Genomic DNA, 27,823 nt, shown 5'->3' on the forward strand with positions numbered 1-27,823 from the left:
TTTGAGCAGCAAAGGGTTTAAGAGCTTGAAACTTAGTAGCAGTTAAGTATAGAAAACCAGTTCATGGCTTTTTGAAACCTATTCCCCATGCAGGGATGCCATGCCCAGCCTTGATGCAAGGGGAGAAGCTTGGTCCTATCTTAACGTGGTATGAAATGCTTTGTTGACTCCACAGGAAGCCTGCCCCTTTCTAAATGGAGGGGGAGTGTTGAGGGTGGCAGATATATGGGAGGTATGGAGAAGGAACAGGAAAAGAGGAGGGATAAGAAGCTGGTTGGCATGTAAAAAATGAAAAAGTTTAATTTAAAAAATGCAGCTTATCGTCACTTCAGCAAAAATGGTTCTTGCAGCTGGGCATGGTGGCTCACACCTGCAACCCTAGCACTTGGAAAGCTAAGGTAGGATTCCCAAGAGTTGAAGGCCAGGTTGGGATACAGAGTGAAATCCTGGTCAACCTGGGCTATAGAGTGAAACCACGTGTCAGAAAGAATAAATGAAAATACATAGTTCACAGATACTAAAAAGTCCAAGAGTGTCTGACTTTAAGACATGGGTGCATCAGGACACTTGTGGCATAGACAGAACTCTGTGTTCTGCTGGCTTCTCACTCTGTTTCAGTGTAGTGACAAGATGGTCATATCAATGTCCAAAACCCTTTTAAGCATTTTCAGAAGAAAATTCCCTAGTAAAAATATCTCTAGCTGGCTTGTGTATCCCTCCCTGAGTTTATCAGTGGGGCTAGGGAATACGATGGATAGATCACATGATCCATCCCTAGGGTTAAATTCAGCCAGCCTCACTAGAACCACAGAGTACTGGTGACAGAATGGTTTTTTAGAGAGAAATCTTGGCATGAGATTATCAAAGGATCAATGAGTAAAGACATATTATTTGTCTACCAAATCCATGTATGCTTGCACTATAGCTGCCAACTTCTCAAGAAGCCAGACCAGATGTCCCTTAGACTATGACAGGATTTCCTGTTGAGAGTCTAAAGTGGGTCTTCTTCTAAAAATATGGTACCTTATTCAAATGTGCCAGATTTGTTGGCTTTGCACACCAGTCATGATGTTCACATTGGTATTACTATAAGCAAAGTGTCCACCCATTTCAAGGATCCACCCATTTCAAGAGTTATAGAGAGATCCACAGAAAAGACACTCAGCAACCAATCACACGAGTCTGTGTTGTGCTGTGTGCTGGCTAGTCTTGTGTCAATATGACACAAGCTAGAGAGGGAACTTCAATAAGATCTGTCTGTAAACCATTTTCTTAATTTCTGATTGATAGGGAAGGGCCCAGCCCATTGTGGGTGAAGCCATCCCTGAGCTGATGGTCCTCGGTTTTGTGAAAAAGCAGGCCAAACAAGTCATAAGAAGTAAGTCAGTAAGTAGCACCTCTCCATGGCCTCTGCATCAGCTCCTGCTTCCAGGTTCCTGTCCTGTTTCAGTTCCTGCCCTGACTCACTTCAGCAATGAAAAGTGAGGCAGAAGTCTTCCCCAAGTTGCTTTGGTCATGGTGCCTCATGAAAGCCATAGAAACCCTGAGATGTGATGGCTTCAGGAGCCTGTGATTCTGGGAGTCGGATGGGTTGGGAAGGCCTCCTTAGACCTGCAAGATACTTTCTGGCTAGCCTCAAAACTGGGGCACTCCTAAGACTGAAAGGGAGTGTTAGAGAGATGGGATCTGGGGATAAGAGGCAAAACTGGCAGTGCCAGGCAAACTGGGGCATCTATATAGGTTTGTAGCCCAGTGAAACCAGGTTTATCTAAGTGCACTCAGTATAAAGTAAATTCAGACAGAACCCTTCTGAATACATTCACCGCAAAGCTTCAAAAATTAACCTTTCAGAGTTCAGAATTAACTTTTCTGTTTGATTTTGAGACAGGATCTCATGTAACCCAGGCTGGCCTCCAACTTACTATGTAGCCAAGAAAGATCTCAAGCTCACAGTTCTCCTTCCTCTTCCTCCCAGGTTCAGAGATGACAGGTATGCACCACCACACTGGGTTTGCAGTGTTGGGAACCAAACCCAGGTTTCCTTAGGCAAACACTCTACCAACTGAACACCCCCGGGCCTCGGGCCTCCAAAGCAATGTCTTAATCAGAAAATACTTGTAAGGAACTCATGTATCCCCTCAGGAGTGGAAATAATTGTTTTCTTCACCTTGTGGACATTGAGTAGTGTTTCTAAAGCAGGTTTCAATTTACATATTACCCTACATGAATCTTGCATGTCCTAACATGCATTCTTAGCTTCTTGCATGATTCTATTTTGTATCTGTAATCTTCTCTCATGAAACTTTTGATTTACACAAGCCTGCAGCTTAGGTTTTAATTTTTTTTTTAATTACATTTCTTTACTTACTGAAGGCAAGCACTTTTGTTCCATGGTGTACCAGTGGATGTTAGAGGACAAACTGTGGGAGTTGGTGGGCCCCAGGAATCAAACTCAGGTAGTCAGACTAGGTAGCAAGCACACTTATCCACTAAGCCATCTTGCCCAACTGGCTTTCAGTTTTCTTGTTAGCCACTTTCAGTCCCTTCAGTACAAAGCAACTCTCCAGCCACACTGTCCACAAAGGTGGGTTAGCCATATCTTTAAAAGATTTCATGTTTTATGAGAGGATATCAGTCCTACAGATTGGGATAAACAATATGGAGCACTAATGTAAACAAATCATCAGTGAGGAAAAGAAATAATGCTGTGTTTAGGCATTGAACATTTGATGATAGAGAAATTTATTAGTGTTGCTTAGGTGTAATAAGTGTATTATAATTATGTTGTTAAAGGATTTTAGATTTATTTCATTATGTATGAATGTTTTGGTGGCGTATGTCTGTGTACCATGTGGGTGCCTGTGGAGATCAAGAGACACTGGATTCCTTGGAACCAGAGTTAAGGATGGTTGTGAATCCCAATGTGGATGGTAAAAACCAAATCTGGGTCCTCAAAATGCAACACGTACTCTAACCTCTGAGCCACAGTAAGTTATCTTTTAGAGCTAAATGCTGGCAGAAAATGTAGCCCAGCATTAGACCATTTGCCTGGCATGTGTGGCCTCTGGTTTTGACCCTGAGGGAAATCGCCTGAATATTTACAGCTCAGTCTGTAGTGGCTGAGTATGACATCAGATGGTTAGAGAGAGAATTCTCACCCTGCTATTTACCCTCTTCTTTGGGACTGACACCAACAATCAACTATTGTGGAAGGGGAGTGCATGCCGGTTATTGAACCTAGGGTCTTGCATGTGCTCTATCACTGAACTACACACTCAAAACTGAGCAGGCCAGTAGACTGATGCAGATGGTTCAGGTCTCACTTGGAGAAGCAGCTCTACTGGGACTTTCCAGACTGAAGTTCCAGAAAAGCTTTGTTCATCCTAAGAATGGACTATTTTCTTAGGAGTCCATCTATTTTTTAATTTTTTTTTTTTTTTTTTTTTTTTTTTTGCAGGGGGTGGTGGTTGACATAGGGTTTCTCTGTGTAGTCCTGGCTGTCCCAGAACTCACTCTGTAGACCAGGCTGACTTTAAACTTATATCAGTCTGCATCTACCTCCTGAGTGCTGCCATTAAAGGCATGCACCACCATCATCAAGCTTCCAGCTGTCTTTTGTTCCTATTTCTAATTGTTGACAGCACTTTCAGAGAACAATGATTGACTCCTGCCCACAGAGAACCATGTGGTCAGGTGTGTGTGACAGGCCAAGTACTCACCCTTCACAGAGATTCACTGACACTTCCCATGGGTAGTCTCAATAAACTTTCCAATCCAGAATCTCTCAAAAAAAAAGTGTTGTTGTTGTGTGTGTGTGTGTCATGTATTTATATGTAGATGCATTTGTGTGCAAGTGTACACGTGTGTGGGAGCCAGAGAACAACTTTAACTGCTATCCCTCAGAAGTCATCCACTTTTGTTGTTGTTGTTGTTTTTAGACAGAATCACTGAGATTTATCAAGTAGGCTAGGCTGGCTGACCAGTAAGCCCTCAGGACCTACCTGTCTCTGCCTCCCCAGCAGTGGGATTTCATGAGCCCATCATGACATTTTTGTGGGTTCTGGGGATTGAAATTAGGTCTTAGTGGTTGCAAAGCAGGCACTTTACCAAGCTACAGCTTGTGTTTATATGGTGTATGTACATGTTCATGGGTGTGCCGCTCATTATTTTAAAAGTTTTATATTTTTGGCTTGTGCACACATGCCACATCACCTTTGTGGAAACCAGACACATTGCAATTGTCGATTGGAGTGCTTTGACCCGCTGAGCCTTCTTGACAGTTCCATTCACCTTATTTTACACTGGAGCAGCCATTGAATCTGACTAGGGTTAGACCAGCTGGTTACCAAGCCCCAGGGATCCATCCTCCTCCTGTCTTCACCTCCCCAGCACTGGGATTACAGGCGCATGCCACCATGCCTGACTTTTTTTTTTTTTTTTTTTTTTACACAAGTCTTCATGCTTATACAGCACTTTACCATATAAGCCATCTCCAAGCCTAGACTGTCTTAAGTGAAGGTCTATTATTAATCCTATAGAACATAAACTTAAATATCAATGGAATTAAAATCCATTAAATCACAATCAGAGCTTTGTGCCTACCTTAATGCAGCTGTTTCTGCATTAACTCCCACCACACAAGCAACAGGCTCCAAGGTCTTTATACTTCAAAGAAAAGTCACACAACAGAGGATCTGGACACCTGTCTTTAAGTTCTTACATCATCTTATACCAGCTATATGATATTGAGTAGGCTATTTCATTTCAGCCTGCTTTTCATTCTGAAAATGGGATGCCAGCTGTCTAACCTTAGTCACTAGATATCATGAGGATTTAAGGAAGCATATAAAGTGATCTAAGTCTACAAAATGAATACTCAAGGATTAGCCCAGAGGGTTCAAAGCTAGGCATGCCCAGTGTCCTAACATGCTTGACAGCCACAGACTACATACAATATTAACCCAGTAGATAACCTTGTCACGAGAGGAATCCTGGAACACTCATGAAAATCTGCATCCATCAGCATTGTCCTTGAAGACAACACCTACTTATTGTAGACTTCTGGGCTAGCAAGCCAGGAGGAAGCCAGGGTTTAACTCTTTCCTTTTGTTTGTTTTTATGAATAAGACTGACAAAACCAGGATTCCACAGCCATACCAATCCTGATTAGCAGGATGTAGGAACCAGTTACATTGCCTGATACTGGACCAAGGAATCTGGGATATAGGATTGCTAAATCATTGACAATACACCCATCTGATGAAATTGGACCCACTGAGTCTACTAGAGTGAACGTGAAGCCAGGAATGCATACCCAGGACTCCTTTGGCAGACAGCCAAGTCCAAAATGAAGTAGTTCGGTCTTTTTTTTTTTTTTTTTTTTTTTTTTTTTTGAAAAAATGAAAGCAGAGGCACACACAAAGGCCTGTACACTGGCAAGATTCCTCAAGTGCACAGTACTGTCAGTTTTCACATGCCAACGATGGTTTGACCCCAACACTAACTCAAAGTCTTTAACTTTTTTTTTCTCCTTGACAGGGTCTCCCTGAATAGATCAGGCCAGCTTCAAACTCAGACCCTTCTGTCTTGGGCTTAAGTGCTGAGATCAGAGACATGTGCCACCACACTAAGCTTTCTTCTCTCTTTTTTTCTTTTCTCCCCCCTCCCCCCAAAACAGAGTTTCTCTTGTGTAGTCCTGGTTGCCCTGGAACTCACTCTATAGACTGGGTTGGCCTTGAACATAGAGATCCACCTGCCTCTGTCTCCCAAGTGCCAGAATTAATGGCTTGTGCCACCACACCTGTCTTCTTCTAACTCTTAAGTGAGTCTATTGCCCCCTTTACTTACCTGAATATCTACTTCTTTACCCAAGACTGTTTCAATAAAAGAAAGGAAGGAAGGAAGGAAGGAAGGAAGGAAGGAAGGAAGGAAGGAAAGAAGGAAGGAAAGAAGGAAGGAAGAGGGGCTGCAGTGATGGCTCACTGGTTAAGAGTACTGACTGCCCCTCCAAAGGACCCAAATTTAATTCCCAGCACCCACATGGCAGCTCACAACTGTCTCTAACTCCAATTCCAGGGAATCTGGCATCTTCACACAGACACACAAGCAGGCAAAACCTCAATGTATATAAGAACCTAGACGCAGATGGAGAGGACAAGACTAGGTTGCAGAAACACATAGAGACAGCTGACCTGAACAAGGAGGAGTTAACGGGCCCCCAGACTGATAGCTGGGAATCCACCATGGGGCTGACTCAGGCCCCCCTGAATATGGGTCTCAGCCAGAAGGACTGAGCAGTCTAAGGGACCTTAGACAGTGGAACCAGGATGTATCCCTGGTGCACAAAAGGACCTTGCGAACACATCCCCCATGGAGGGATACTGTCTTAACCTAGAGTCAGGAGAGAAGTCCTAGTCCCTATTTCAAATGACCTGACAGATCTACATGACCCCACCTGGATGGCATTGTCCTACATGTGGAATTGGGGTGGGAGAATGGGAGGGGAGGGTGGTCAGGGTGCATGTGAGGTGGCAGAGAGGGTAAAAGGGAGGGAGAGAAGGTAAATGGGAGTGAGGGAGGGGGAACTGGGATCGATGTGTAAAATAATGAATTAAATAAAAATAAACAAATCTTTAAAAAACAAAAACAAATCGCACAAATACCTATATAGTACATTTATTTATAATATACCCTTAAAGATAAAGAAAAGGTTGCCAGAAAGAAAAACCAAACCCAGGCAAACAAGAAGTTGTGTATACTTATTTAATGCTAAGAACACAGATATTCAAGAGAAAGTCAGTTAAGAAATAATGCTGTCTAACTTTTAAATATGATTCTGATCCTAAAAAGTGCTGATTCAAAGCACAAAGACAGCACATACACACACACAACAGTATTTTATCTCTCAAATCAACCTTTAAAAACCTATAATACTAAAATAGTGCAAAAGGAAAAAAGTACCCATAGTGTTTAAACCAACAACAAAAATAAAAATATCAGACAAAACTCAAACTCAAAGGTGACTCAGTGTCAGGTGTAAGAGGGCAGCTGGGGACATGTGGCACTTGGTGGAGCAGTCACTGATAGGGAGGATAAAGTGCTATGTCCCTGACAGAAACCAGGTTCATAGAAGCTCTGGTGAAGCTTCCAGGACTGTAGCTGAGGTAGTGTTCTGAGAAGAGTGTTCTCCTTGACAGCACGGTCAGCATCTGGTTGAGCCGGGTCCTGATGCCAGTAAAGTGGGCTTGCCGCTCTTTACTCAGATTTCTAAATGAGTCCCTTAGGCACAGATCCAGGCGAGGGGTGCCCAGACCCAGATACTTGGGGTATCCGGGAGTGCAGAGGTCATGGCCTGTCAGGGAAACATGGGAACTGACAGAGCTTGCCAGTGAGCCCTGGGAAGACATAGAAGAGGATGACCTCAGACTAGAAGATCTCGACACTGACATCTTGGATACAGGTGACCCTTCCTTAGACTCGGCACCCTGAAGGATATTCTCATCAGCTTCAGTCTGTGTGGTAGTGGACTTAGACCACACTGTAGCCTGAGAGCTTGCTGCCCTTGTAAGTACTGTGGTCTGGATCCCAACACATGCTACGCTGGAATTGGTTTGTGTCCCCACCTCATTCAGGCTTACTGCAGCCATCTCTTCTCCTGGCTCTGTTTGGGTAGAGGCATCAACTACCTTACTATCCTCTAGTTGGTCCTTGTGGCTATTAAAATAGTCTTCATCGCTGATGGTAGAAGCCTCAGAGTCATGGCGCCTGGTTTTGGCTCTGTCTTCTGGCAGCACTTCTGGGCGCAGGTTTGTCTTTTTGGGAGTACTTGAGAGTCTGGCCAGCCGGATACGCAGCAGATTGCCCAGTGTGGGTTCCTTTGACTGTGGCTTTGGGTCAGCCAGATGGTCAAACTTGCCACTGATCTGGAAGTTGGACAGGAGTTTGGAGCTGATGGGCTTTGACTGGGCATATAGGATTCGGAACTCCAGATCAAAATGTTCAACCACTTGGCCAGACAGAATTACCAAGTTACTGCTATTTAATTTGCCATCGGTCCATGTAAAGCTAAAGGATTAAAAACACACAAACTGGTAAAGATAAAGGATCTCAGTTTACCTGTTCTCAGTAGCTGCCATGTTAGAGAGACAACTTTCATGTTAACATGCAGTCTATGAAATAACAAACACACGTGTCAAAAACAAAGGAGGCTAATGGTTAAACTGACACACACACACACATATATATACACACACACACACACACACACACACACACACACAATCCAGGCTGTTTTATCTTAGCAGGAAGGTATACAATATTTAAATCAGCAGCCTTGTTTTAAAGGTTAGAGAATTGGCTGGAGATGCCAAAGTTGGAAGCTAGTGGCACTTCTTCCAGGTTCTCAAGTGGAGATGGCTACTCCACCAAGACACCTGATTAGCCCAGTGTTCTTGCCTATCCAGCATCCCTTCCTCTTCCTCTGGAAACAGAAGCTATACTTTTGTCTCTACCCCCAAAACCTATCATGCACACACTCTCTCTAGTCTTAATGTGGTGGGCATATGGTCCAGGACAGCCAGTGTCTGGTCCCTGGGATTCATCCAAAGTGTGCCCCTGCTTCAGGAGTCTCTCTCTTTGGGAAACAGCTTCTGGAGGATGGGGGGTCAGTAAGCAGGGACCTTTGCCTTCAAAGGAAGAAGTTATCTAAGAATAAGAAGCAGGGGCCAGAGTTGTCATGAACACCCCGCAAGGGCCAGGGGAGCTACAGTCAGCTGCACCTTCTCACCCTAGCACTCTCTGTGAGTTGTTACCTCACTCTGTACTCTGAAGTTAGCCTCCTTACACTGAGCTTTGGGCCAGAAGCAAACAGCATTAATGGGAGGCCCTGAAACTCAGTTTCAACTATTTCTTGCAACTAAGAACCATGACTAATACACTAATGTTACCTGAAAACTGCTTCAGAGCCCAAGAATCTTTGGAATATACACAATGGGGTAACAGAAAAAAAGGAGCTACCTAACCCCAGAGCTGTTGCGTGTCCCAACACACAGGCTTACCACTCTCATTGGTGGTAGGACAGTGCATTTGTAGAGGGTAGTTTTTAAACTTATAGATTTTCAAATAGCAAAAAAAAAAAAAAAATTCAAAACCAAGATTCATTGGTATAAATAAATCTGCCTTGGGAAACATAGAAGGAAGTCTCCAGAGCACACTGTACTCAGTCTAAACAATGGGGCTACTGTGTGAAAAGGAAGGTATCCAGAGCTACTTATCTCACTACCTCGCCTGCCACAAAACCACAGCTGGCTGGCACAAAATTGCTTAAAGGATGCATACTCTACAAAATTGAGGGTTTTTTTCCTTTTTCCAAACTCTATACCTTGCATGTACCATTGGACAATGTAATAGAGAGATAGCCAAGCACACAGCATGACACACTGTGAGTAAGAATGGTACAATTTCCAGAGATTAGTGTTACCAGCTGTTACTGCAACTCTTCATTCATCTTCCTGTTCTCCACCCAAAGATGTTATTGGCAAAGTAGGACTTCCAAGGTGGGCCTGGAAAATGTCCAGGGCTTTCTAGACTAAAGTACTCATTACAAGACTTATAGCAACCGAACAGTTAAGTATAAGTGAGCAGCTTCAGTCTGTCTATAATATCTGCAAATGGAAAGTGGGGTCTCCAAGTCCCCATGAAGCCAGGATTTGAGGTAAATTTGCCTTCAGTTTTCCCCCAAAGGTCTAGGCTAAGACTTGAATGCAGGACTTTAACTACAGAGACTCAAGTTTAGTTTAACTTTTACTTTAGTTTTGTGGACTGCAGGGAAAAGAAAGTGACTCTTATCCCATCTACATCCAACACAAGATGGCTTTGATGAACTAACTCTCACACACAGGTGTGCACATGGTGGGGGGGGGGAGGGGCTTGGACTAACTGGTGAGACACCTGTTCAAAACATACCTGTAAGAGCCTGTGGCCACCCGAATGCCATCAATCAGTGTGAACTTTTCATGAACCTTCCCAACAACCTTTGTTCCGGACCTTGCATAGTAGATATTTCCTGTAATAGTCCGCACCGTCATCAGCTGTAGGGCAGGGAGTAGGAGGAAAACAAAACAACAACAACAAAAAAAATCAATGACCAACTCAGTGACACTATCCAGTGGGCTGAGCTTAACTATTCCCAAATACACCTGTTTGCAGTGGCTTAGTGTAGGGTCACATTTAATGACAGCACACAGGATACACTAGTCAGACATTGCTCAAGTAATATTACTTCTAGTCCATCTGTTCACATAGAGAAGAGGTTTTACTTATTTTATCATCCAGGTTGGCCTTGGACACGCAATTTACCTTGCCCCAGCCATCCAAGTGCTGGGATTACAGGCCTGCACTAACACAATTGGCTTATATTTAGAGACCTTTAACTCATGTGTGTATGTATAATAAGGAACATTTACTTTTTTGGAAGAAACCAATAGAATCCAAGAAATAATTTTGAGACAAAACAATCAAAGAAAACATGTTAGTAGTGAATAACATTTGGCAAGGGATGGAAACTACACTGGCACTTCTCCTATTTGTTTCTCTGCATCAGTAAGGAATAATAGCCTACTTCACTTACTTCCACACTGGAAGGGGTCTGAAGTTGTAATCAGAGGGCACGTCTCTAACATACCATGTGTGGATTAATCAGCCAGTCCATATCTCCTACAGGTACACAGTAACCAAAAAGGCACACTGTGTATACACGGGTGCACAATTACTCCCATAAAGATGACACACACAAATACACACATAATGGCATGTAAAATATAAAGACAATCTAGAGCAGAATAGAAGTTGCATATCACTGTAAGTCTCAAAGTGTTTGCTATGTAACCCTGACAGGCTAAGTTCGATCCCTGGGACCCACATAAAGAAAGAAGGGGAGGCCTGACACACAGAGTTGTCCTCTGACTTCATGTGCATGTACACACACACCACACAACAATAATAAATTTTATATGTTAAGTAAATGTGTAAGATCACTTGAATCTTATTCTACAAAAACAGAGAGCCTCTCCCACATACCACACTAAACAGCAGAAGGGCAAGGTCTTGCCCTCAAAGACTAGAGAAAAAAGTAACTGATGACTGAAATCCAGCAAGCACCACATGAAGCAGAGGGAGACCCATGTCTGCCCAGGCTCAGCATGAACAGCAACTCTATTCCTAATAGTTAGAGCCTAGAAACTACTTAGACTACCCTTAGACTACCCTGTGACACTCAACAATAAAACAAAAACATTAAAAAGGAACAAGCTTTTGAAACATGTGACTTACATGAAACTAAAAAAGCAGCGTTGGGTGACAAAAGCCAATCTCGAAAGGACACATGCTGTATAGGATGTGACAGAACAATGCCGATAGGAGTGGCCAATGAGATGAAATGTGAGGGCAAGTATATGGTGACAGAAAAATTCTTTCCTTTCCCTCCCTCCCTCCCCTCTCCCTCCCTCCCTCCCTTCCTTCCAGAGATGAGGTCTCTCTGTAGACCTGGCTGGCCTCAAATTCACAGGTCCACCTGTCCCTGCTGTGCTGTCAGTGCTGTGAGCAAAGGTTCTATCTTCATGTGCATAGGCAACTTCCAGACTCCAACTCTGAACTACCATAGAGTACAACAAACATAACTACTGGGAAGCCAGGTGAAACACACGTGGAACTCCCCTATGCTGTCTGCAGCTCTGAGATTCTGCCATTATTGCAAGATCAGACATTAAAACTAAAAAACCCAATATCTGGACATATGGTCATATCTTTAGTATTCTTATCAAAATGCACAGGAACTGTGCCACAGAATATCAGATAAATACAAGTTTACAGAATAATGGCTAGTGTTCTCCAAAACGGTCAGATGCCAAATCACATAGATGGAGGCTAAGAATCAGGGAGACCTCATTAGTGAATGCAAGGTGCCCTGCTGGATCGGATCCTGGGCTAGAGAAGGGGCGGTTATGCAACAAAGCTGAGATTAGAAGGTGTGGAGATAAGACAGTGATAGATACACCAAACTGACTGTGGCCATCCTAGTACTCCCTCTGTAGACCAGGCTGGTCTTGAACTCAAAGAAACCCACCTGCCTCTGCCTCCCCAAGGATGGGATTAAAGGTGGGCGCCACCACCACTGCCACCACCACCTGGCTCCAAACCGATTTTGTTATGTATACTGAGGACAATGAGATATTAACATTTGAAGAATTTGGACATGGAAAATTCAGGAACTCATTATATTACTGCTGCTACTTATTTTAAAATCTTTAAAAATGAGTATCTGTGTGTGGGTATGTGCACATGAGTGTGTCAGATTCCCTGTAGCTAAAATTACACATGTTTATGAGACACACATGTTGGGAACCAAACTCAGGTATCCATCTCTATAAACTTTAATAAACTTTAATTTCAAAGTAAACTTTTTCTTTAAAAACCTGAAATATTTCAGATGAGCACATGAAAGTGGCTAGATGGAACAGGCAATGATTTCCAGACAAGTCAACACACCATGAGCATAAAAACAGCCTACCTGTAGGGATAGGGATGGCTGTCTTCCCTTTAACACATCTGAATGTCATGAAAGCCGGTAATTGTGGACACAGAACTTCTGGAACCTGCACCTGAATATGCAGTCAGATTCTTGTAGACAGGGTGACTCAAAATTCTGAACCAATCAGAGCCCAGAGCAGGGGGTGTCTTTGAAGGGCATAGACCCACAACACAGACAAGCCTAGGAGGGAAGCTGGTGCCTACCTAAGAAGATAACCCACTCTAAAGACTAACTGTCATTAAACTTCCTGCAGAGGCTCTGGCCCACCATGAAGGCAGCCGCCAACAAACTCAGCAATTACTCCTGGGTCTCTGCCTTGTCTATAGCACAGTGAATGGCTTTGTCACAGCTGGGACAGTTCTGTCATTGTTCTGCTGCTGAGATTTGGCCTAATTACCCAAGAGCACCTTGAAATTATACCCTGGCCCCTTCCACACTTCCACAAGAGCAGCTGTGGCCTAAATACCTGGCTAGATGGCAGTGCTCTTTATCATGCCCAACTGGCATTTTCCTTGAGTCCTCCTGGACTCATATTCAAGTTGACTGCTACGTCACATGGCTGTCCCATTTCAGTCTCAAAGCTCCAATCCCACCTCTATCATGAATTTGCCTTGTGGCACAAAAGACAAGCTAGAAGTGGCCTTATTCAGCCCAGTCCTTGGTTAGCTCATTAGGAAAAGCAGCAGCAGGAACTCTGAAGGAACACTAAAGAGGTGAAATTTTCTAAATCTACCTGCCTGTTTACAAGGCACTAAGTCAGGGCCTCTCACAGAGGTCTAGAGGGGCAGAGGCTGACTTCTCTGCTGAATGCTGCATTCCTCATGTCAAAAAGTGTCCAGCAGCAGGATGATGAATTAGGTTCTGACCTTCACAAGTCACTCCATTCTTTAAAACATGAAATCTGTAACAAATGTCTCTCTTATCTCACTCCCAAAGAGACCAAGTCAATGCTGTGCTCTTATGTTGAGATTCTGAATTATTTTCATGCCCAGAGAAAAGGACATAAAATCTGGTTCTGTCACGAGAGTAAGCGGCAGTGGGTGATAGCAACTGTACATGTTGGGGTGAGAGGAAGGGAGACCGAGGCAAAGCCTGGGTCATGTTGTAACTGTGAACTCCTGGGCTCTTCGATTTCAACACTTCCTGACCCAAAGTATCAGGGCCATTAACCTGACATGAGAGTCAGCGATGTCACATCTGTCAGAGCAAGCGCTCCAAAATGGCCACTGTGGCTACAAGTGGAACCATCTGGAACCATCTGGAACCATCTGGAACCACCTGAAGCCATGGTGGCAGCAGCCTCCAAGCACTGGCCTGGCTACAGGCTGGTCTGTGGTCACTGCTGGGAAACCTGACAGTCATTTTGTCTTTTCTGTTCATTGGCTTAATGGAGATGTAATTCATATACGACAAAATTCACCTGCTAAGTGTGGATATACAGAACCATTTCCACAGTTGTAGAACTTTCTTACTTTAAAAAAAAAAAAAAAAAAAAAAAAGCCTGTACCCCTTTAGCTACAAACTTACCCATTCCTTTATCACGTGTCCCTGAATCCAATGCTAATACAGTCTGTCTCTACAGATGACCCTGTTCTGGTCTTTCATATATATGAAATCACATTGCTTATGATCATTACTGTATGGCTTCCTACACTTATTATGTTTTCAGGTTCACCCATGTGGTAGCATGTGTCAGTACTTCAATCCTTTTGAAGGGTGAATAATATTCTATTGTTCTGAAGAGGCAGTGTATTGTTTATCCACTTATTAGCTGATAAAACGTCCAGCATCTATAAAGAGACACATCGTTGTATGGACACGTCTTTCATTCCTCTTGGGTAGTTCCTTAGGAATGGAACTGCAAGGTCACGGGTTGTGTTCATTTTCTATGAGATTTCAGCTTCCTCACTTGTCAGAGGGGAGCCCACCACCACCACCACCATACTGTACATGATGGGTACTCTGCCACATTGCTGACAGAGGGGAAACTAAAAATGGAGTCCCACAAACCTTTTCCTGCTCAGGATGAACTTTCAGATCCATGCACATGTCCAAAAAGTGGGAAAGCAAAGCCTGGTCCAGAAGGATGTACACAGCCACCCCTCGTTTCCTACAGATCTCCTGTAGGTCTCGGAAGATGTCAATGTCTGAGAAAACGTCCATTACCACAGCAATCACCTATGGGATGAGGCAGAAGGAAAAGTAAGGATCTCTAAATACTCCCTTCTTCAACACCATGGATCTCCCCCTCACTATTGGCTCTTTTCCACCCCAAAGACATCCAGGCACCCACATTTTACACATCTTAGCTTGGCTCAGCTAACTAATGCTCCATAATATCCCTCAGCCAACCTATTCCACACTGGCAAACTTCTCATTTAGCTTCTGAACCATCACTAAATCCCACCTTCCAGATTCACTTTGAACTAGCAAGCTGCCTAGGTTCTTGGACCAACACACTGGAATCTAAATCACTTCAGTTTTCTATGTCTGTATGGCTGATAAAAAAAAAAAAAAAAAAAAAAAAATCTTGTGGCTGGAAAGATGATTCAGCTAGAAAAGTATTGCTACCAAGCCAAATGACTTGTAGTCAATTCCCAAAACTTACTTGGTGGGAAGAGAACACCAACCCCTGCAAGCTGTCCTCTGATCTCCACATGTACGCCATACCACATATGCACCCACACACGAATAAATAAATGTGAAGAAAAAAAAAAGCCACCTCAGATTCTCTATGAAGCCCTTTTTTGCTATTAATATTCAAATCAACAGTTTTTTGACTATTGTCTGATTTTGGATCATGGTCTCACAGTATTTTTTACCTTGTTCTATAGAAAGATGCTATCCATTACCAATTCACTGCTTGAAATGATCAGAGCCCCCATCCCCATCTTCTGTTCCCAATACCACACACCTCCATCAGTCAGGACAAGAACGGAAATCTTTCCTGAAGACTCTGACCTTCGGTTCAGCTCTATTCTTTCTTCTCCCTAGCCATGTGTGCCATTTGATAAGAACTGATTTTCCACACCCAGCCAATGCTTACCCATGTGTCCATGGGCAGAGTATCACTGTTTAGAATGTCTGCTTCCTAGGCTACAAAACAGGCCTGATGTAAAACCTAAACAACTGCACAAGTGCAGGGTCCAAGAGACCCTTGGTGTCTGTTCAACCACCCACGTTACCAGTGTGGGCTACAGCTACCTGGACAGCCCTTCACAAGGGAGATACTGGTGGCCCCTAGCCTCTCTTCCTTATTTACAGAGGCTGCTACAGCTGGATACAGAGCCTCACATCACCTACTTAAAGGGCCTGCAGAAACTCCTGGCAGAGAGGCAGGGCTGTAAAAACACCCAGGCTTAAACAAGTCCCTACAACACGAGTTAGGAAGCCAGTATTTGGGAGCTGTTTTGCAATTGGGAGTGGTCAGGGCTTCTCCATCTCCCAGCTTCAACAGGAAAAATCGCTCCCTTCTCTGAATCACATTAACTCTTTGGCTGAGCATTGGGATTACTTTTCCAGTCTCACTACCCTTCCCTGTACTGCAGCAAAGGCCTCAAATGGGATGCATTCATCTTCATGGTGGAAATAGCAAGACAGTAAGTAACTGGCAGGCTTTACTCCTTAAGCATTTGTAGGGTCAAAAAGAACCACAAAAGCCATGAATGGGGGTGCAAGCATATAAACCCAGCAGTCAGGAGGTTGAGGTAAGCCTGAATAGAGTGAAAATCTATCTTAAGAAAAAAACTAAGAAAAATAAATGAAGAGACAAAGGGTCAATGTTGCCACCTTTCTAACTCCAGGGTTCCATCTGCTCAGATGAGAGGCCTTGAAAGGCCAGCTCCCAGAAGCAAGGGCCACCTGGAATGATCTGGTGTCTCTCTGGCTGCCCCATCCCCTGCCTGCCTGACCTTCATAAAACCTCCTGAACAGTGAGGGAAACAAAACATGACGCATAGAATGGTGGCATCTTCAGAAGCTTATTGGCTCTGACAGCTTTCACGTGTTGTTTTAGAGTGTGTCCACGCCATCCACTCAGGACGTGTAACAGGGTTTAAGGCAAAAGCCAGGACACGGAGCTCAGCAGGGCCACTCTCTCAGCCTTAGTTTCCTTCCCAGCACAGAGTGGCAGGGATGCTGTGATGGTTAAATGGGTGGAAGAGTGGGCTTGGCTCTGTTCAGAGTCTTCCTGGGTACAGAGATGGCTACAAAGGCTGACAGAACATGAGGTGAGGAAAGCAAAATGATGGATACACATTCTATAGGGAGCAGCATGTCAGCTCCCTTGTGAGGGCAGGCACCTATACACACACAGACAGGAGGGTGGCCTGGCTGCACACATCCATAATCTCAGCTCCTTGGGGATTTGAGGCAGGAAGATCCCAAGTTTAAGGCTCACTTGGATTACATACCGAATTCAAGGCCCACCTGGGACAAGAGGCCATTGGAGAAGTGAAGGGCCCTCTGATAGGAAACCATGTGATGACAGAAGGGGCTAGGAAGGATGGGGTGCATACCAGTGTGGCTGGAATGTACCATATGCAGGAAGGGGAGCCACGGGATGTGACTAGCAAAGATGGATGTATAAGGCGGTGGAAGGCTATGGAATCGGTGTCAGTCCTTCTTACCCCACATTGCCTACATAGGAAGAGTATAGAGAGAGATGAATCCAGGTGCTGGGAGAGATGCTGCTGCAGAGGAGAGACCTGAACCTATGTCCTCCAACTTAGGACCAGGAACCTCTGTGTCTGCAATCCAGTCAGGGATGGGGATCTTTGGGGCTAACAAATTTCTGTAGCCATTTGGAGGACTAGGACCTGAAAGACGAAAAGTCCCAGCCAGAAGCTATAAGGCTACAGGGGAGAGAAAGGAAGCATGGGAGAGCCTGGCAATGGGCACAGGGCCACAGAAATACACACAAGCTGGGAGAACTTTGAGCCTGACTCAGAGGTAACAGCAAAACTTTCAGAGTATGCTTGAATCCAAGGTACAAGAATCCAAGGTGCAAGAACTGGAATAGAGCTGCTGGAGAAAAGCAAGAGAAAACTATGAAGACTTGCTGGCCTCTCAGATAGTCAGTGAGCCCTGTGAGCTATATACAGCGAGGTGATGGGCTGGCCCCCATAGTGAGAAACAAGTCAAATGGGAAAAGAGAACCCAGATGATGCAGAGTGGTGGCCATGAACACACCCTAGAGGCTACTGAAACAGGGACTAGGAACCCAGCCCAGTTGGCAAGGTTGGAGAGGGCCACCAGAGGCAGAATGGGAACAGGGCCCAGAGCACAAAGGCCTGCCAAACAGTTCTGATTGCCCAATTAATAAAACAAGGTGTACAAGCAACACTTTTGTTAGCTGATGACTGGTAATTTGCAGTTTGGTTCATCTTTGGTTTTAAAGCCTTAATCTTTCCCACAGGCTAAATATGAAGGCCTGCTTCATTCAGGGTATCTGCGGGCAAAGGGATGTTTTCTTTTCCTGACTCTAGCATCCAGTACATCCTCCTTTCTTACTAAAGTAGCACCCTCCGAAGACTTGCCTTATCAGGAAACAGGTACTCCTGTGGCAATCTTCGGCAGGAAAGCTCTCCCTTCTGCAAAGCCTGCCCTCCCCAGACCCTTATGTTTACCCACTCCAGCCCTGCCTTCAGACACCCAAGTCCTACCCAGCTGGAGCAGGCCTGCAGCTTTGCATCTCTCACAAGAGACAGTCCTTTACAGACCTGGTTGACCTAACTTCTGTTTCACCAGTCCAGTCCTGTTTTCCAGATGGACACTTCCATAGACACCTGCCACTGAACCCACTCTCCCTTTAGGGCGATGTAGCCCACCCCTACAAAGAGCCCACAGCCAGCTTAGGCACCATCTTCTGTAAGCATGAGCTGCATGGACAGCTCTTCTCTCAGTGTTAGAAGGATGGTGATTTCCAAGAGTCTATTACAGGGTCACGATCTGCCCAATACCCTTGAAAGAAGCACCCAGCTGGCCAGAAGCTGGGGAAGAGGGGTGTTGCTACCACACTACCTGTATCTGGAGGGCTCACCCATGTGTCCAGTCCCTCTTCTTCAGCTTGAGTGAAAAAATTCCACAAGCCTATCTATCAGTTCCTTAGAAGAATAGCTGATTTTTCACCAACAGACCAACACCCACATGTCAGAAGAACAGAGATCACAGGTTTCTGTCTTCAGAAAAAGCATAGCACCCACTAACACTACTCATTAGGCAGAACTGGAATCTCTGCCTCTGCCACTTAGCCCAAAACCTCAAGAAGATCTCTAGAGACTTCAAAGCCCTATGAACCATCATCCCCAGCTTACAAACTTGGAAAGGCTTGATAACAGGTTCGAGGGACAATGGATTCAGTGCAAGGGCTGAAATGTCAGCAGGGTTTGTGTGCCTTCAAAGCCCCACCATGAGAAACCATTATTGTTCCAGACAAGTCTAATGTGTGTGTGTGTGGGGGGGGGGTCTCACAATTACTAAGAACTTGTAGTAATCCTGAGGGGATCAGTAGAGTATTCCACAAAGCACATGGGCATAAGTCCCCCACGAAAGACAACTTACAACAACATGATGACTGTCAAGGAAGTTCACAGCTCCCCAGCATGCTGAGCACCCTCTCTTCTGCAGCTCTGCTGACAGACAAGTCAGAGCTAGACTGACTGGGGACCATGTGAAGCGCAGCTATCGTGTACATGTGCTGCAGAGCTTGGGTCCAAGCCCCTCCACTCTGCAAAGCTAGGCACGTCATACATGTTAGGTTGTAAACCAGGCATCTTACACATATTAGGTTGTACTGGCTACTAGAATTGTGAATACCTTTGCATAAAATCTCATACCTTTTGGAGAGTCAGCCAATGAGAGAACCCACTACAGTTCCTGGCACACAGCAAACCTCAGAGGCAGCTACTCATAATCTTAGTCCTAATTCTGCCACTGTGCCTGGACAAGACATTTTACATGAGTTTCAGGGTCCTTGGAACAAGGCCTGCTCTACTGTCACACACCCTTGATATAGGCTACTCAGGGTTCTGACCAGGTACATGCACAGCCTGAAGGGACCACACATGGCCAGTCATTCCTGTTCTCATTCTAGCAGGAAGCACATGTCAATCACCCCCTTCCTGTGTGCCTCAATTTCCCTCCCTTCCCATCCAGAGTCAATGAAGGCAGATCAGGTGTACAGAATGCTTGGAATTCAGCCAAAGCCTTGTATACATTCAGCAATGTGTCAGCCTGGAAGCCTGGCCACTGAATCCTTATGCTGAGCACGACACCAATAATCACCTACAGACGTTCTTGCTAAAAACAGCAAGCATACTGTTTATCCCAAAGTGTTTCATGCTTTGTTTTGAGATAAGTCTTGGTATTAGTGCAGGCTACTCACAAACTGAATTTACTTCTGCTTCAGCTAATTACAGGCAGGAGCTGCCACTTGTTACATGTTTTAATAGGACTGAAACTGCTCATTGAGATTTAAAAAAATTCTTTTGAAGTATAGCAGTGGTGAAGCACTCCTTTAATCCCAGCACTTGGGAGGCAGAGGCAGGCAGATCACTGTGCATTAAAGACCAGCCTGATGATCACTACAGGTGCTCCAGGACAGTCAGGCTACATGGAGAAACCTCAAAAAAAGGGATACACACACACACACACACACACACATATATATATTCATTCTTTGAAACAACTGCTTTGATATAAAACAAGAGAATGCAATTTCCATAGCAAAAGTTAAACTGACTAGTATGTACTGCTTCCCTAGGATTTACAGGCTGGTGTCAGATCGCCATGTGGTGGGTTCAAGTCTGCAGAGAATGGTAGTCGGGACACAGCTCCTATCTTGGTAGTCAGTGGGGCATGAACCCATTTTTCACTCAACTCCCCTTGGCTGTACTTCCTCACTATTGTTCCAGCATGAGAAACAGTGGGGAAATTATGCATCCCTCTTTTTCTTTCTTTCTTTCTTTTCTTTTTTTTTTTTTTTTTTTTTTTTTTTTTGAGGAGTGGAATGAAGGGGTGGGGTAGAGCTGTTTCTGAGTTTTAAGTTTTTAACCATGTAAAGCATTTTTCTGTTTCAAAATGAAATCTAAAACACAAGGTATGCCCCATCCTATTTTTCCTTTCCTTCCTCTCCATTAAGGTAACAACTCCAATGATTTTGGGTTATTCTTCCATTTTTCATATAAACAAGTATATGTAGGAATATATAGCATTGTGTGTTCACATCCATCCATAGATAAAAAGGTTGTACAGTGAGTGACACAAGCTGTTCTGGACAGTATTGTTCATGAGAACCTGAGGTGACAAAGGAACTAAGTTGTTAATTTAGCTTCAGTGTATACAGACTTAAATGACCATGTGCAGTTAATGGCACTAATTTGGTCCATGCAGCTCTCAGCACTTTAAATCAGAGAATAGTTTGCCTCATTTGTCTTGAGAGCCACAGGGTCCTCTATGGTGCACACACACTAATCTCTTTGCCAGTGCTCTCTCTCTCTCTCTCTCTCTACTGTGCTATGATGGCCTTTGCTATGATCAGAGCTACAACAATCAGTACACCTGTACTGCTGTTTTAGCCAACGTTTCTGTGGAACAATTAGGTCAATGAAGATTACAATAGAAACTGTCCCTCTGGAGGCTGATAAAATTTACATCAGGACCTCTTTCGCTTGTTTTTTTAAGGCAAGGTCTTACCGTATACTCAGGCTCACCTTCAATTCTGGATCCTCCTGTCTCAGCCCTCAAAAGCTAGGAAAACAGGTATGTACAACTATACCCCAGCACATAAAGTTGTTTAAAGCTAGCATACCTACTATATTCTATTTATATGATCTTTGTTTTTTTAAATGAACACACACACACACACACACACACACACACACACACGACTGATAGGATAACCCTGCAGCTTCCTTACTGACTGATGGATGCTTGTAAAAGAAAGAAAGAAAGAAAGAGAGAGAGAGAGGGAGGGAGGGAGGGAGGGAGGGAGGGAGGGAGGGAGGGAGGGAGGAAGGAAGAAAGAAGCAGGCAGGGAAGGAGGGAGGGAGGGAGCCAGGCATGGTGGCACTCAGGAGGTAGAGAGGCAAGTGGATTTCTGTGAATTCAAGACCATCCTGGTCTCCATGATATCTAGGCCAGTCATGGCTACATAGTGAGACCCTGTCTCCAATACCCTTCCCCTCCCCAAATTAGTAAGAATAAACAAATGAAAGGCAGACAGAAAGAATAGTGGGTGGGTGGGGGTTATGGGGATTTCTATTTAATGGTGTAATACCATTGCTACTGTTTCCTTTTTTTTTTTTTTTTTTTTTTTGCCAGTAGGGTAGAAGACTATTAAGCAGTAACTTCCTGCTGTCCCTTCCACAGACAAATTTTGAAAGTCATGACTACTTGTAAGAGGGAGATGCTACTAGTGTCCAATGAGTGGGGACAGATATGCTCAGTGTCTTACAGTGAACAGAACAGTGCCCCTGAGATAAAGAACCATCTACTCCAAATGCCAACAGTGGCAAGGTTGAGAAAGCCTGTCAGGTTGATCTGGGCATCTGGAACAGGAACTAATCCCACAGCACAGGTTCTATCGTAACACAGAAGGTTGAGTAAGCTCAGGAGAGTTCAGTCCTTCAGGACATCCTCATACGTGCCGGGGGCCTCCAGCAGATTCCTCAGCTACTATTCTTCCTGGCTGGACTCTTCCATGATGCAAAGAGTGCCACCACTAACATTCTGGTCATCAAAAGGATGCCCAAAGGTGTGGTCACCAAAAGTGGCCTCTTTGGAACAAAAGCATATAAGGAATGGCAGCTGGCAAGAACGACAAGTATGAGTGTGAAATCTGGAAGGATGAGCTTGGCCTATGAACTCCCATCCAGAAGTCAGGACTATCTGGGCACTAGAGTATTACTGCATGGGAAGCTGAGGCAGGAGGATCTTGACTTCAAGGCAAGATTTGGCTGCCCATCAAACCATCTCAAAAGGAGGGACTGGGAGGAGATAAGGTGGGAAGAAGAACAAGAAGCACTCTGGGAAAGCTGGACAAGCATATCAGAACACCCGACTGGGTGTCAAGCACTAGATGGCAGAAAGAATTACCTACCATTTAGTTTACCTTCCTACCTCTTCATTCCCCCCCTCCCCTAAAATGCATGAGGCTAAATGAACAAAAGATAAAACTTACTGAGCACCTACTATGTGTTAGATACCCAGGGTGATTCTATGTGGTCAGAGAGCTTCTGGGAAAACCTATCCCAGAGGCCGATTATAGAACCCAGTATCTAGTCTTCTTCTAGACCCACCATAGAGTATATAGGCTGGAGTTCAGATCTCCTCACTGAAGGCAAATAATGCTGCAGAGAGCAAGCAAAGAGACTGCAACATGAATAATAAAAGACCCAGTGACTGATGTTGGGTCTGATATTCAAGCTGAATATCAGAAAAGCAAAGCAGCCGGCCACTAGCTCTCATCTCTACCTCAGGTTGAATGGGCTGGTCCTGTCTCCATGAACTCTCACCAAGCCCCAGACTGTAACCTCTCCTCATCGTGGCTGGAGAATTAAAGCCTCTTACTGAATCCTTGCTCCTGTCTTTTATACCCCTCTAGCCCTGGGATTAAAGGTGTGAGCTATAATTCTCTTTTAGACTGATTCAAGCTTGTGTAGATCTGGGTGGCCTTAGACTCACAGAGCTCCATCTATCTCTTAATCCTGAGTCCTGTACCACGACCTCCTAGCTTCTGGCTGCAGGGATTACAGATGTGTGTCTGGCTTCTATGGCTTATGGTGACTTTGCTTTCTGAATCCTCAGGCAAACTTTAATAAATCATAAATAATATATCACTATAAGTGACTTGACCCCAGTTAAGTAGAGCCTGGTCCTCACCTCTCAGCTCACTTACATGGGACCCTCCATGTGGAATTCAAACTCCTCCCTTCATTCACCCACCAGATTTCCATATTTTAGATACTAGAAATACTTGCTGGGGTGGAGGGTTCTATCCTGCCCAAGACAGGCAAAATGCATAATAATTTATAAGACCTAAACACCAGGGACCTACATGGTCTTGAGGTCATCATGAACTACCTTCCCCACCCTATCTCTGCTACTTTAATTCTTCCACCCCTTAAAAGAGGCCACCCTAGTCTTTTTACAATCAAAACATTTATTTGTTTGTTTGTTTGTTTATTTATGTCTCTGTTCACAGCTCCACTGCTCAGAAGTGGAGGTCAGGCTGTCTGGCCTGGAGATAAGCACCTATACCTGCTGAAGTGTCTCTGCCATCTACTAAACCACACATCTTCTAAAACAGGTAGCTCTTGCTAATGTCATTATGTTCCTGTTTGTAAGATATGCCGCATGGGAACTCAAAGTAAAAACTTCAGAAAACTCTTTAAAACCTTCAGCCTGCTGAGAAGCAGGCAGTAGAGAGTGAGATTAAATGTGGGTCCTGTATGTGGCATGGAGGCACATCCCAGCCCTCAAGGGAGGAGGATGGTGAGTTCAATGCTAGCCTCATCTTACACAGACCCTGTCTCAAAACAGACAAACCAACCAAAGGAGCACAGTGTGGGCCCTGGAGCCAGGCAGACTTGGCACTGAACCCAGTTTTAACTCACAATGGTCGCCAACAAGCTACCTGACCTAGATGAACCTGCTCTGTCCTTAAATGTAACCTCCTCTTGCTACTGGGAGGACTAGGACTTCGAGGCGATCTGGTAAAGGGCTCAATTAGAGCCTCAGATGTTGCCATCATCACATGGCATACAGATCAGACACCCATCACAGTCCTCCCTGTCATGGGTATGCACTTCAAAGGACATGGCCAAAGTGACCCAACCACTCCCCGGTACCCATGCAGGTCTTTGCAGATGGCAGTATTTATTGGACAGCCAGAAAATTAGCCCTCTAATCCCTCTCAGTACCCACAGTCTTCTTCACCTGGGGACAGTAGTTAGTATGGGTTAGAGTTTGCCTTGCTTTGCTCCATCACTCCCTCAAGGTGACCTAGCCTCTCCATCTTCTATAAAGTGGACAGAATAATCACAACTATTTCAAGATTGCCAGAAATACTGTCTGACAAAGAGGAAGCATTTTGTTTGTTTGTTTGTTTTGAGACAAAGCCTCAATATGTAGCTTCGGTTGGCCTGGGATTTGAAATGTAGAACCAAGCTGCCCCAAACTGCTGAGATTAAAGAGGTCTGCCACCATGGACAGCTGAGAAAACAATTTTTACTGATTAATTTTTTGTTTTGTCTTTTTTTGAGATGGTGTTTCTCTGTGTAATAGCCCTGGCTGTCCTGGAACTCCCTTTGTAGATCAGGCTGGCCTCAAACTTACAAGAGACCCACCTGCATCTGCCATTGCCGGGCCAACTGTTTTTGTTTTAAGAGACGGTCTCCAAACTTAAATTCATCATGTCTCAAATTAAAATCTAATTCATACCCACAACGCTTGGTCTCCACCCCAATTTCTTTCCTGTATTCCAGTGCAGTAGCATCAATGCCTGCCCAAACTAATAGGTCTCAGCCCCAGTGAGCTTGGTGGCACAGCCTTCAATCCCAGCACTCAAAGGCAGAGGCATCAGCCTCCTTCACGTGTGTTTTTTCCCCTTGGTGCCTCTGTGTGTGCTTGAACCCAGGACCTCAAGCATGCTAAGGCAAGCACTCTATTGCTGGGCTACACCTTCAGCCTCCAGTCTTCCTCACTGTTCATAAACCTCCCTCTTGCCTTTCTATTCCAGTTCATCCTATCTCAAACATCCCACCCAGCCTTAATGCAGATTCTTCTCTTACAAAGACATCTTTAGCCTCCTTGCAACCTCCACCCTCTTAAACCTACATCCATGTCAGATTTACTGCTAGGGACACCAATCTGATCACCATTTTCCACTTTTGGTCTAGTCCCTATCCTCTCTCTCCATTGGCTTGTTACTTGTTACTGTTACACCCTTCCAACTAAGTCACTGCCATTCCAGACTTTCTTCTAGCCCCTTACTCATTACCTGTAGCAATCTCCCCAGCCCCCATAAACTAAGAACAAGTTAGGGATCACACCTCTTCCCCTGGCCTCAACCCTGGCAGTGTGACAATCCAGAGGTTCTATGTAAGCATGCAATTTGGCAGCTATACTAAAAATGCTCATTGGATTTAAAGTAACATACCATCTTTCTCAGTAGCCCCTCCCAGCTTCCAAATACAGAATTTAGGCGAGGGTGGAGAGGAACCAGGTAATGAGGAAAGCAGAAGGCCCTACCCAGGCACGTTTTCCAGATTGCCCGAAAGATAGGGATGTCTCAGAGGCAACCAGATCCCTTTTAAGGCAAGTTTCTCTTCTGACCTCTAACTCCAATGCCCCTTCACCCAAGCTGAGCAAAAGGTTAGAGCAACCCGCATCTCTGCCCTTCCTGGAGACCAGTTCTGTTGTTTCCCAGGTGCCCCAAGTGCTCGAGTTCTCCTCCTGGAGGAGCACTTTGGGCATGCACATGTAGTCCACAAATATGCCTCTTCCAAAAGCTTTATAAGCTTTGTACTGAATCCACAAGTAAAACAGTTTTCAGCCTCAAACTTATTCTTGCCCCCTCCCCTAAAAAACTCCACAAGCCTAACACTAATCTAGCCACAGCCATACAACAAACACTAGGTCACCTACCTCCATCACACGGCATCCCTACCAGTCTGGAAAACAAAACAAAACAAACAAAAAAACCCCACAGGATCAGAACATTGGCTTCAGCGCTAGGAATTGAGGCCAGGTAAGCCTAGGCAAGAGACCTTGTCTTGAAAAGAGGAAAACAACAACAGAACACAGGCTTGCTCCTAGACTTGGCAATTCCAACCTGATCTCCACCCTGACAGATAGCGGTACCAGGCCTACCAAGTCTTGACATGGTCCGGGGCTTTGCCTGCCATGTTCCTGGCACAGCCATAAAGGCTGTGAATTGAGCAGAGTTCACCAGCATGCAAACTTGCAGCCGCACCCTCCCAAGTGCAGCCTTCTTCCTCCCTGATCCCACTGCTGTGGTTTCAGTATGGCAGGCCAGACTTTTTACCCCCCACCTCTTATCACACCAGGCCACTCAGGCAGCTAAGATAAAAACCCATTGTAAACAGAGGCTTATCTAATGCAGAAGTATTTGCATTTTGGGTTAAAGCAACCTGGACAGCGTGTCAGACTCACTCACAGAAGGGTCAAGGAATCAACGGCCTGGGCTCGAATTTATCCGTTTACAACATTAAGACGCGTGGGAGTGAGAGGCAGTAACAGATTCCCAATATTTTCTGGGTACGATCTTTTGGGTAAAGCGACTCTTTAGTAGTGCGCGTCTTAAGAAGCTCCTGAAAGTGGAATCCAGAGTCAGCTAACGTTCTGGGAATTCATGGTCTGAACTAACAGTCGGAACTGGGCCCTGTCCCAGGGGTACGAATATTAAGACTTAGAACTACATCACGACTGACTCCAACTTCTGAAGGCCTCCCCTACTCCCCGCAAGGGTGGCTGGGGGTCCGGCGAGGAGCTGCAAAGTAGGCGAGTGAGGGACCCCGGGGGAGGGGGCGCTCACCTCTCGGGCGGAGCGCAGCTGCTGGCGCAGCGCATCCTTGCAGCCGTAGGGGCCGCCCGCGCCAGCGCCGCGGGGCTGGAAATGAGCCTCGACGCGCGTGGCACCACGGTAAGCGCCCCGGTAGAAGGCGGGCCAGCCGAGCTCCAAGGCCGGAGGCTCCAGATCCGACTGCTCGGGAAAGTAGGTGCCCGACGAGCAGTCGTGAGAGGAGCCGAACGAGTCCTCAGCCACGGCCGCGCCGTCCTCGATCGGCCGCTCGGCGGCGCCCAGAACCGCGCGCACCTCATCGGCGTTGAGGAAGCGGCCCAGTCGCTCGCGCCGTAGGAAGGAGGCCCAGGCGTCGGGGCCGCCGGCCAGCAGCTGCTCGAGGGCCAGGCGCCGCGCCTCGCTAAACAGCTCCGCCGGGTTGGGCGGTCCGCACGGCGACAGGCAGGCCGCGGGAAGCTCGTCCAACAGCTCACAATGAGCAGCCATGGCGGCGCTCAGAGAGGGTCCACTGAAGAGCGATAGTCGCCTGAGATTTTTATAGGCACCTTTGAATCAAACCAGCCCGCGCTATTGGCTCGCCGCCCCGCCCCGATCTCCCATTGGCTGTTTACCTCCCAGGCAACTCAGAGTCCCCGCCTCCTAATTGCCATTGGTTGTTCGCCGAAGAAATGACCCGCCCACCCTCTGCTCTC

The 27,823-nt window shown here is 45.4% G+C and overlaps 1 protein-coding gene across 1 annotated transcript; it reads right to left on the bottom strand.

Annotated features, from left to right (window-relative positions):
* Positions 1-6,679: 6,679 nt before the first annotated feature.
* Positions 6,680-27,640, bottom strand: Fam83d (family with sequence similarity 83 member D). The gene is made up of 4 exons (XM_051187397.1): positions 27,144-27,640; positions 14,597-14,764; positions 9,964-10,088; positions 6,680-8,064 (listed from the first exon to the last, which is right to left on the bottom strand). Exons 1-4 carry the CDS (start codon positions 27,615-27,617, stop codon positions 7,077-7,079), a joined length of 1,755 nt encoding a protein of 584 aa, XP_051043354.1. The 5' UTR covers positions 27,618-27,640; the 3' UTR covers positions 6,680-7,076.
* Between the last annotated feature and the right edge of the window lie 183 nt (positions 27,641-27,823).

Source organism: Phodopus roborovskii, unplaced genomic scaffold (assembly GCF_943737965.1).
Source record: "Phodopus roborovskii unplaced genomic scaffold, PHOROB, whole genome shotgun sequence".
Taxonomy (NCBI): Eukaryota; Metazoa; Chordata; class Mammalia; order Rodentia; family Cricetidae; genus Phodopus; species Phodopus roborovskii.